Source organism: Melospiza georgiana, chromosome 3 (genome assembly GCF_028018845.1).
Source record: "Melospiza georgiana isolate bMelGeo1 chromosome 3, bMelGeo1.pri, whole genome shotgun sequence".
In the NCBI taxonomy this organism is placed as follows: domain Eukaryota; kingdom Metazoa; phylum Chordata; class Aves; order Passeriformes; family Passerellidae; genus Melospiza; species Melospiza georgiana.
The window spans coordinates 106,263,834-106,276,169 of record NC_080432.1 but is presented as its reverse complement, the minus strand read 5'-3'; the positions used below and the strand labels follow the sequence as shown (position 1 = coordinate 106,276,169).

General features: G+C 37.2%; 1 protein-coding gene across 1 annotated transcript in view; it reads left to right on the top strand.

The window, feature by feature from the left end:
- MEI4 (meiotic double-stranded break formation protein 4) overlaps positions 1 to 12,336 on the top strand; it is a 130,987-nt gene that overhangs the window by 72,922 nt on the left and 45,729 nt on the right. The window contains exon 4 of the mRNA XM_058020869.1: positions 7,589 to 8,145. Coding sequence (XP_057876852.1) covers positions 7,589 to 8,145 — 557 coding nt within the window. The remainder of the gene's footprint in view (positions 1 to 7,588; positions 8,146 to 12,336) is intronic.

Genomic DNA, 12,336 nt, shown 5'->3' with positions numbered 1-12,336 from the left:
TTTCACCTTTCAGGATAGTGTCCTCTAAGTGTCAAAGAAGCAACTTTTATCTCTTTTGGGAATAATACCCAGAGAAAACAAGAATTTTTAATCTCCTGCTTCACTCCTTACCTTAATGTGTTTCTTGAGGCATTTAGTTGTACATGTGGAAAAAGGGAACAACTTCCTTTGTACGTTAGTATGAATGAAGACACTTCAGTCTCATTTCTTCTCACTGGGAGCTTTATAGAACTGAAACTAGCCAGTTCAACAGCTGAAGTAAAACTGATTATAAGCATTACATAGCTACAGTTTACCAGCTGCCTTGCTTTGGGCCAGAGAATTCAGCCTTCTCTTCCCTTTCCACTTCCCTGTAAGTAATGGCTTGGTAATTTCTTGCTCAAGAGAGGCAGAAACTCTGGGTGCTCGTGTTGCACCCCAGGATTTCCCTGGTAAGCAAAGACAGGATCAGGCACATCCTGCTTTAATGATGTCAAGAAAAATGATGGCCAGTCCAAATATTTTCTGAATAATTGGATTTTTCAAACTTCTGAAAGGGCAAAGCTCTCCATCATGACTTAAGTAATATAGCTTATGATGTTTTCTCTGCCTCCTTACACTAAAAGGAGTGGTGAGAGAACATAATTGATAATTGATTTTTTAAGCTCATTTTCAAAGAGAAACCAATCAGATGAATTCAGAAAGGTCAGACCAAAACCTGAAGGTTTCCTCAGTGGGTATTTTATCTGCAGCCTCATAAAGGAGTCTTCCTTGTTATGGAGTTAACAGCAGTCTGCGTCTGACTGAATAGTAATGATACAAACTCGTTATTCTATTAGGGGAAATTATTTCCCTCCCCAGAAGACATGAAATAGTGTGAAATGTTCACATATGTTGTAAATAGCACTTAGCAACAATTTTAGTTCCTATGACATGGTACTAAGTTCGAGGACTACAGACTAGAATTTCCAAGCCATCATGGTGTGTTTAAGGAAAAGCTATTTTTTCATGTTGGCGTGTTTAAATGTGCTGCTGTTACAGATTGCTGTGTCCTGTCATCACTTTCCTCTGCTGGTATTTGGAAGGAGTACAAAAGCACAGCAATTGCAGAGGAGCTGTCAGCCTCTGAGGGGTATCTTTTACTTCTTGCTTTTTCTATCTTCCTTTTTCTAAGGTCAGAGTATTCTCCATTGGGCACCACTCAACTCTTAATTTGATGTTGCCATGGAAAACAGTTCTGATTATTTTTTCAGGTGCTTAGGGATCTGATGTTTCTGCATAAAGACATTCTACCTCCCTATTTCTTCCTTCCCCATCCCCCCAGATAAAAATAGGTGTCTTTCTCTTCATTCAGACCCATAAGGGCAGCCCAGTGTGTCATCTCAACATATTTTCTCTAAGGCTTAGGGGTGTCACGCAAACAGCACTTCAGAAATGAAATTTGACATTTTAAGTGTGCTGGTGTGCTCCCATGCATCTACCAGTGGTAATGATGCAAGTAGGCAGCATGGCAAGGAATGTCTCACAACCTAAGAAGTATTTTATGTTTTTATGAGGAGAACAAAGAAATGAAAGCAGATCTGTGAGATGGCAAAAATGAAGTTAAATTGTGTTTAGCACAGATTTATAGGAATATGGCTCTTGGAATATGATGATGAGATAAATCTGTTCTCCATAATTGTATTGACACAATGGGGAACTTCATGAAAGCTGAGGCCTTTTCAGGATAATTAAATAAGTTAATTTGCAATCTGTAAAAAGCACCAGCTGGAGTGTAATGATTCATTGAAATCTCAGAGTACTGCTCCTCCCATGGATAACAGGTCTGTTTTGGCTGTGGAAACTTTCTCCCTTTGAAAGCAGGTGCTGCCTGTCTAATCTGATGGCATTGCTACAGCTGTTCTAAGCACATAATTGGGGCAAAAGGACCCAAGAAACATCCTTGTCTTTGCAGATTTCTGTGTAAGGAAGGCGTCCAGAGGCAAAACCAACACAATTTTTCCAGCAAGAGAAAGGGTTTGTTATTATTTTATTAATTGGTTATAAGATGTGTAGTGATTATTAGGAATAATATTCATAAAAAGAAGTGGGATTTATAGTTTAGTGTAGATTATCTTCTTCTTGGTAACATAACAATAGTTTTGGGGAAAACTGAATGTATATGGTAAAAACAGATTAAGAAGTAGCAATTAGGATCCTTTTGCCTTTAAGTCTACTGTGGAAAGCTAAGAATCAGTTTTTTTCCTGGAAATACAGAATCACAGAATGGTGGAGGTTGGATGGGGCTACTGAAGATCATTTTGTCCAAGCCTCTTGTCAAGCGTGGTCATCTAGAGCCAGTTGTGCAGGACCATGTCCAGACATTTTCTAAGTTTCTCTGAGAGTGGAGATTTCACAACCCTTTTGGACAACCTTAACCCAACTCAAACTTGGAATCTAGTTCCTCAAGCAGATCTTTGTTTGTGTCCTGGGTATACAGACAGAAAAGCCAGGCATTTATACCATGTTGTGTTCAAGAAAAGCAGTATTTTTAGCTAGGTACACTGTAGCTGACTTCTTAAGGAGTCCATCTCATTTTAGCCTCCATCTCACTAAGTTGCATCCAGATCATTGCAGTCTTCATAGGCTGATATTTCCTGTCTCTTAGCAAAGCTCAGTTTGTTTCATAATGCAGAACATTTTTAATAAGACATAATGCTTACAGTTTAGTACTACCAGTTCAGTCAGGTAGTCTATTTAGAGATAACATTAATTCATTTAGTATTTTGAAATATCCCCTATCTGGCTTAAAACTCACATTTCAATCACATCATTGAGATGGTCAATATTGTAAAGCTTGTCAGATCTTTTGTTGTTGAAGCTGCTTAGTGAGCATTAACTGACCCAAATCTGTATGTTTGTCATCTGATTATTACCCTTTCATATCTTTACTGCAAGTTTGCTTTGTTTGACCCAAACTACAGAAGATTTGTGCTGTCATCTACAGAGATCCCTTAAAAATGAATGTTTATATCCTCAAAATCCTTCTCAGTTCTTACTGAATTCTAAACATTTAGGTGCCTTATGTGAGCAAAATCCCTAACAAATTGAAGTATATGCTTCTAAGCCTTTAGAGAAGCACTTAAATCCTAGCATTGAACAATTTGAGAATTTAGATACTCAGTCCTATATTCATTTCTGTGAAATTATCCCTAAATGGGATAAACTATGTCAGCATCCACCTTTAGCATTAAAAAGCACCTTCCATTCAAACAAAGGACCTTTCTCGTCCAAGTCAGTTATGGAAAAAACCCCATGGAGATGAAGAAGCAAAGTGTGGGATACAAGGCTTCTAAGAGTTCCTATTTGGACAATTCTAATAGTATCTTATAATATTTTTGAATTATTATTATGGAATAATTCAAATAGAAGTTTGGCTTGGTTCCAATGGGATGCTAAACACATAAGAGTTCATGACGAAGCGAGAGTTGTTTTTTCCTCAACCAGTCAGCTTAGTTAGTAATGAAAACAGCAGAATAGAGGCAGCATTACACATGAAAGAAAGGCAAGGAAAATGTATGGGTTTTTAAATAAGAGAATAAACTTGATTCATTATTCATGGAAAGTGCACTTCAAACAAACTGATCAATGAAAATTAAATGAAGAATAGCAGAGCTCTGAAAAATGTAGATGTGGACATAATTTCACATATGTTTTCATTTCCTTTTAGAGGTTACTGACTGAACACCTACTTGGAAAGCAGAATGCTATTATTGTCTCATTTTTAGTTGTCTCTTGTTTTTTCTTTTAGAAGTAGAACTGAGAGTATCAACTGTAACTGAGTTTTAAGAGAACTTTACATGTCTGATGTCAGTGGTCTTGATTTTCAAGTGATAATCCATGTGTCTGCTCATGAAATGAGGGAATATAAACAACATCTAATGCTTGAAACTGTAGTAATTTTCTCTTTGCAGAATTCAGATCACATCTTCACTTTGCTTCTCACCTCTGCCACCTTCAAGCCACTTTTCTGTCACCATCTTATTACAGGCATTCCATACTGTTGCCTCCTTATTGCAAAAGTTTTACACTTTCTTGACATTGTCTCATGGGCATCTCTTCAGAGCACTGCCTCTCTCTTCACAAAGCAGCCAACTGACTCCAGCTCAGCTCTCACCCAGCCACCCCACTCTTTTATAGCATCTTCTTCCCACTGGTTACAGCTGTGGCCTGGGAAAGTCAGGCCTGTTCCGAGTCTTTAATAATTGGCCCAGCTGCAACTCTTTAGGGGTAAGATTACTTTCTACACTATCTTTATTTTCTTATATTCTATCCCCCTACACTTTTCTGTTCTGCATTTCCTGTTGGTGGTGAAACTGCAGGTAGATTAAGTTTTTCAGAAGACTTGAAGATCATTTTACCATTTCACAGTAATTTCATCAGTTGAGGACCCTTCTTCCAGGTTTTAATTGTAGAACTATTTGCAGCATTTGACCTTTCTCTTTCAAATGCTCTCCAGTCTGAGGCAGCCACCAGCAGAGTGTCTTGGGAAAGCATCTTCCACCACCCCAGCTCCTACTACACAGACCTTAAACCTGCTGCTTCTTCTACTCCCCACTGGGTATGGAGAGAATGAATGTGGGAGATAGGATTGACTTTGGTGTTTTCTAGAGCTCTGCTTCCTTAGGACTAGCTGAAGGCTCCCTATTCTCTAATCATGGGGCTGGTTGCCATCTCACTGCCCTGATGAAAGCCTCTATTTTGTGGTCCCACTGCAGTATGTAAGTTCTGAGTCCTAGTGCCAGCACACCCTGCTGACACACTGCAGTATGTAAGTCACTCCCTCATCCCTCGAGTGCCTTCTGATTTTCAGGTCATACTTTTTCTGCAGAAACGTGTATGTGTAGAGGGATGTGAGTTCTTCAGCCTGTGCACTACAAGGCTCTTTGTGGTACCATATCTTGCTTTGCTTTTCAGCTCAGGAACTCAGTTTAGTAAGGGACTAAAGTACTAAATAGGAATTAAGAACTTAAATATTTCCTGAATTTGATGTGATAAATTTAAAGAGACTGTAAAATTGTTCACAACCAGATATTTCATTACTTATAGTGTTGTAAAATTTGTGGTCACTTTATCACACACACTATATTTTCATATTTCTTGTTCCAATACACTTAGAGTCAAATGTTCTTGAAATTAGTATTTAAAGATTCTTGTTAGTCTGAAGCAGGCTTAATGCCATTTCTGTTATTTTTTTTTTTTTACTTGATAACCACATGGTGTGAACATCAAGACTGCTTTCTCATTTGAATAGTAGGTAAGTACAAACTAATGAGTTTTGCTTCTTTCAAGAAAAAAATTACAAGCTATTTCTAGACATGTAGAGGGAAGTAATGAGTATTTCCTGGTGCATTGTTATTTTTGTCTTACAACATAACTGCCACCTCCTCCCCAAATGACTGAAACATGTAAATCACTTAACAATTTTAAGCATTTTGTATTATTCATTTAGCTGGAAATACACTGATATTGGGGACTTACTGTAGCAGGGTTTTCTGGAAGCTCATCATGGAACAGGGGTTTGATATTGCAGTGACTAGGGACCTAACCATAAATGAAATATTGTTTCCTAGTAGATGGAGTGTTTCATTGAGTACCCTTCCTCTTTTATTTGGGAACATCTTAAGTTTGGTTTCTATGGGTATTGCTGTACTATCCTTCCCTTTTTCTTCTCATTACTTCACCTTTCTTTCACCTCTTCAGTGTTTGGTTGTTTGGTTTTTTTTTTTCTATTACACTTCCACAAGAGAATCAGAAAACATACATATGGGGGTTTTTGCACATACTTCTTGCTTTGCAGCTTCTGACATTAAATCCTCATGAGCAATTTTCATGTTGTCCCCTGGGATTGAGAACAGGAACAAAATAACCACATAGTGGAACTCACAGTAGATGGATACCCTGGAAAGGCCTATTTTCTTTAAATGGCACCAAAAAAACACTTTTCAATTTTTTTTTTCTGAAATGTGTTTTGCACAAAACCCAAGGGAGAGAAGACATGAAAGATGGATTCCTGTTCTTGTTAGTCAGACCATGGGAAGTGTGCTTTGCTTCTTTGCTTGCTTTCCAAGTTGAAAATGCTAGGCTGGCCTTAAATGTCCAGCTTTTCCTACTTTCTGGAAACAGCAGTTGATTTCCCTACAGTTAGCCCTTTGATTTTGAGTCAGTTGGTGCCAATACTGTGCAATTTCTAATATGTCTGAATGTTTGTCGTGGGTTGACAGCCTTTATCCCAATATCAATTGGGATAACAATGTCTTTAACAATGTTAAAGACATGAAACTCAAATAAATAAACCACATTTCCAGTTTTGATCTCGATAATGGTACTTTCATTGATACTGGTATGTTTTCAGAGATTTGATGGTCAGAATTTAATTTGAATAGGTGAATTTAATGAAGTCCATATTAAAATTTTTGAATAGTTTTTTATTAACATAAAGAATATTGTAGGTTGCTGCTTAGGGATGTTTTCTATGTTAAAAATGCTTTTTTTAACTTGCTATGAAATGTAACATCTATTTCCTGTGCGGCAAAACCATCTATAATTTGTTTTAATTAATTTAAGAGGCGTATGGTACTGCATGGGATCCTTGTGGAAAATGAACAGTAGAGTCAAGTTTTCCAAGACTGAGAAGGGAAGCAGGGCTGAGCCAGAAGTTGGTCAGATGGGATTCAAGCTTTGCCTCGTGCACTGAGATGTTTATGGGTGTTGGGTCTTACACTTCACTTCTCTGGCTTGTTTTGACTCTAATCCTTTGGCATAGGCAGCATGTAGAACAGGTGTCTTTCATCACCTAGATCTGAGTTTATGTCAAGAGGCATTGCCTTAAATGTATTTAATGTGTGAAGTGGGATGAAAGAGATTCTACAGTAGCACGCAAAAGTAATTTATTGGTGTGAATGTACTGTATACTCTTGTAATGTAGTTTTTGTGTCTTTGAAGGAGATGGTATGAGATAGGTGATGACTGAAGAAGCTTTTGATTCTCAGTGTTCCTCTTTGTTAAATAATGAAAAAATCAAACCTAATGTTCTGTTCGACTTTGACTGTTAGAATTTCCTACCTGACTAGGGAGAGAGAGTACACATAAAGCAGAATATTTTATTTGATGCAGTTATAGTAACAGACTTTCACTGCCTTCTAAAAGCAGTCTGAGTTTTTGAGAATAAAAGCAGTGAAAATGTTTGGAGGACCAGAAATTTACATTCATTTTCTTCCCTGGAAATTAATGGGAGTGTATATATTCACTTAAATTGCTTGTTTACTTAAATTATATATAGGAAAAATTAAGATTTCTGACAGTTTTAAACTCAAAATTACTGTTCATATTACTATGAGCATAAAGCATCTTGTTCACAAATAGATATTAACTTCTGAATTTTTAACTTTCATTTAAAAATATCTTCTTCCACAGCTAAGTTCTAGTCATGGGAAGTTCTTGGGGAGCCAACGCATGCATGTACTACATGAATTTTGCATGGAAGCAAAAAGGAGAAAGTATATATGGCACTTTCAATTAGCATGTATGTAAGCATTGCACAAATGTAATTTTCATGTTTGCATTTCAGGAAAACAGGATACCTCTGCTGAAACTCTTCTGGGTCAGGAATCTATAAACCCTACAAGTTACTCGAGCCAGCTAGAAGACTCTGGATGTGATGTCTGTAATGACTCTGCATTTGATTCAGGCATAGCTTCAGATTTTCACCAATCTGAGCATAATTGCAACACTTCTAAACATTGGTTGGAAAGAGTTCCTCCCCTGAATCTTTGCCATACTAGCAAGGAGCAATCTCTGACTGCTCCAGTGCATTTTTTGCAACGTTTGCTTGAAATAAGAAAACTGTCAGAAAGAGGAGTTCTTCAAGCAGACTTCTCAGAGCTTGAGAATGATTCTTTCACCATATGCAATTCAGTGTCTCAGTTGCTTGATGGACTGACTTTTTTTTACAACAGCCCTAAATTCCCAGCTCCAGGTTTCCTTACTGAAGGGGTTTGTGTTTTGCTCAGTTTAATAACTGATACAAAATTATCAAATCATGTTTTGAAGAAGTGTTTCAAGAAGATTGAAGAATTTAAGAAAAATCTAATTCAAGTTATTTTAGGAAATAGGAGTGTCAATAGGGTAAGTTTAAAAAATTCCTTCTTTCATATCCTATTTTCATATACTGTAATATTCTCCTGGTTTTATGCACTCTTAAAACACCAGTTTGTCTTGTATTTTGAAGAGCACCAGAGATATTTGTGATTTTCTTTTTGGAATATGGATAATAAATCCTCTGAAGCACTTGAAAAAGTTCTTGCTCATGCATGCAAGAGCTTCTAGCCTATTCCCAAGTACAAGACTTCTAAATAACTGATAAAAATGCAGTTTAAAGCAATTTTATAGATAATATGCAGGAAAAACACATTGTTTCTCCTGCTATATGGAGATATACTGTAGATATTTATTTATATGTAATGAACTTCTTTCTTTAGCATCCACATAAAATAGTTTGTTTGCTTCAGATATCCATCATTCTCTAGCTACTTGCAAATTTGTGTTTTAAAAATATATAAGCAAATGAGTGAAGAGTTAAAAAATAATGTCCCCATCATAAACAACAAGTAGAACTGAATTGCATTTTGTTTGTATTCATTGGTGTGTGTAAAAATCAACATGTACCATCATGTTAATTTCCTCATTCAGCTGAAATATCCCTGTCTTTCTTCACAAGATGCCCTGCAGGTAGTGAATCCCATTGCCCGTTTTAGGATTTTTAGTTTTTATTCTGGATTTTAGAGTATCTTGGAACAGACATGATGGTTCTATTTTTTGACACTTAGATGTAACAATTTAGTGTCCCCATGTGAGTAACTGTGCTACCAGAAGAGCAAATTATCTTATCCCTGTAATCCTTGGAGCCTAAAGAATGTTTTCTGGGTACTAGGTCCCTATTCTAGGATAAATTCTAAAGTTGCCTCTCTCAAAATGAGAGCCTGGACATCTGATATGCCTATGGATGGATGTACCCATTTGTCTTAATTTAAAGTGAATCCAACGCACTGTGTATTGAATGTTTACCCCAGAACATGAACATCAAATAAATATTGTCACCAAATTAAGAGAGGATTGGGGGAAAAGGATGTAATTGTATTTTTGTTAGGAAGCATTCAGACTGAAATCTTTCCAGGACTAGAGCTTTGTGTTTCTAGTATCAGAAACATTTCCACTTTAGTGTCTGCATGGTGTAAGACTCAGTTTTTAACTAGAGGTGTCCCTGGTCAGTGTTTTGAAAGGATATGACCATACATTCCATTTGTGTGACATCAGGAATGGAGTTACACAGGTGTGACTCCTTTTGTGTATGTGTGTGTGATCACTGGATAAAAAAAAAGGCTTGAACAGTCCTTCATTAAGGACTTCTTTATAATTGATGATGTCCACTGTTTCCACCATTTCCCATCCTCTTCCTGAATGGGAAGTCAGTAAATAATTGAAATAAGTTTGTGTGGAAGAGCAACCCAGAGATTATCCAGAGACAGATTTTATGTTGATTGGAGGAATCTGGCAAAGTCTAAGTGAGAGGTGTCACATCTTAAATGGGAGAAGATATTCTGATAGATCAGGGGTGTTTCAGGCCTGTAAAGTATTTTTATGAATCATTCAGGAGAGACAGAGTACGTCCACATAATTTGAAAGTGGCATGTTTTCTCTGAATAACTTCACTAAAACAGATGGCTTTTTATGAGATGTGCTGTATCTTGCCTCCACAAAATATTGACATAAGAGTCATTACTAGTGGCAGCCATTACTTCAGTCAAACAGATCCAAAGAGTTTAAAAATTGTATAAACCAATTACTAAGGGTGATAATCTTGGATTCTAATCTCCCAGATTAGAGGTTTGGTTTTCTTTAAACTGAATTGAAAATGGAAACAAATGTGTAGCATTCAGAATTAGTGGTGTAAATTGTATACCTAATCCTTCATGTGCTGTGTACCAGATATCTCCCAGGAACACTTTATACAAGTGATGACTGAAATATCTCAATTATAGGTTTAAAAAAGAATTACCGTTACTTACAAGGCTATCTTCTGGAAAGGGTCGCAAACTGTATGAATTTCAGTTCCAGGAAAATACTTAAATCCCTCCAGCATAAAAATATAAAGAATTTTGTTGTATCTAACCTTACTGTCAGAAAGCATTTGTATAGACAGCCATGCAGCAATGTAGTATTTGACACAGCTTTCCCTTTATCATTCTCATCATTAAAACTGTCAGGATCTTGCAAGAAGGACAAAGGTCTGTGAGAAATGCCTTCAAAAACCTCACCAAGAGAAGTGGCTGTGGATTACACTTAACTAATTAATTACATCTTCAAAAGCAATCTCAGATTTTTTCAGAGCAAGTTAAATAACTTTAAATAATCTTTGAGAACTGGGAAATGAGTCATTATCTCTACCTTAGATGTAAAGGAATAAAAACAGCAGCAAAATTACTTTCTGTAACTCTGGAGTCCTATTGTTTGAAATGTTTCTAATTATAAAGTATTGAAGCTGTTAGAACCAGCAAAGATGTGTATTCAGAAATTTTTTCCTGGATTCAGCTGCCTAAAGCTGCCTAAACTCTTGGATAGAGTCTGACCTGAAACTCCAAACTGACATAGATATCAAAAGGAAAAAAATAAGTCAGTGGATTAAGGTATGTGACAGAAAATAAAAGGTAATTTTACATAAAATATTAAATTATTTATATTGAAAAATTAAAAATAGCCTCTTGAATTTTCCTTTTTTAAATTTTCTTTTTTCCCCTCCAAGTTTGGAGAGCAGCTCAGAAATATGAACACAGTTGTTAGACATACAATTTTTTGGAATAAACCTTCTGGAAATATCTCAAAAAGGGAGCCTCGAGTCACAGCTGCTCAGGGTGAAGCATGAATTTTCAGAGGTTCAACTGTCTGTGCAAGGCCTAACTTTGCACCTTCTGCTGTGGTGCAAAGCACAGCAGAAGGTGCAAAGTTTTGCAGTTGTGCAGTTTTGCATCCCTGTATATCCCACAGAAAAGTTTTTGAGGATTCTGAGTCTACCTCTGGTATAGATGAGCTGTTGCTTTCATGCAGCAAAATGTGTGACAGTCACTGCTGATCTGTGGTGCAAGTGCTTTGTTCATAACCAGTTTTTGAGTCCTCAGCACTGAGACCTTGGAGGTTTGTAGAGGTGTGTATTGCCTTGCAGTTTGTAAGTTGTTCATTTATGTTCAGTCACTCCACTGACACACACTGTTGTGTCAGCAGAACCACTGTTGTATTTATGTAGGTTCCTTGAAAGTCCTGCTTTCAGGCAGACCGAAGTGTACTATAAAACTCTGTGAGATTATATTCAGTTGGCAGAGCCACTGGCTCTGGCTTTCAAATAGACTCTACAACCTGACAAAACATGGGAAAACATTTGGCATGGAAAACTCTGGTAGGAGTTATGGTATGTAATTTCAGCCCCAGTGGAGCAGAAACTTCAGAAAGGAAACACTTGGAAACACCAAACCATTGTTTGGTGCTTAATCTACCTGCTTGGGATTTGACAATGTCTGTCTTTGTCCACCTCTACAGAGACACAGCAAAATGTACATTTCTCCTGCTCCTAGTTGCATCAGTTGCTCACTGGCACTGCAGTGTGCCTGTTGTGTTGATGTTTGTATCTGTTGTCCAGAATGTGTTTGCACAGGGGATCATCTCTCCTATATCAGAAGAATACAACAGTTGGAGGCACTGGGGATTCCCGACTCCCTGTGCTGTTTAGGGTAGCATATATGTTTTGTATTTCTGGTAGAGGTTTTGGCAGCAGAGCACTTCAGAGATGACATCCCGAAGCTTGCCTGGAAGCCTCCTGTGGTGAATCTGGGCTTGCTGTAGGTTCATAATATATGGAATTAGCTTTAAAAGTCAAAGCCATCTGACAGAAATTAAGACGCTTTGTATGTGTCATGTTTACATCTCTTGCCTATACAGCTGTGTGAAACTTCAAAACAGTTATTGTGAGGGAATCCAGAGTCTCATTTATTACTTTGGAGATAGAAGAAAAATAGGTTTATTTTTAGCCTTTTTCAGTGCCATTCAGTTGTGTTCAAAGCTGTCATGGCCAAGTACATCACAGGATGCTGCATTACGTAGGATTTCTGTGGTGTGATCCTTAGTGGTGTCACAACAGTTTGTCAGCATTGTAGACAATTCAGTTCACTGACTGTACTTCTTTTAGGTGCAGCTGATACTGTAATTCAGAGCCTGGTTAATGCATCTGTTACAGGCCAAAAGATCCAGGCCTTAGTCATGGGTTTTTTA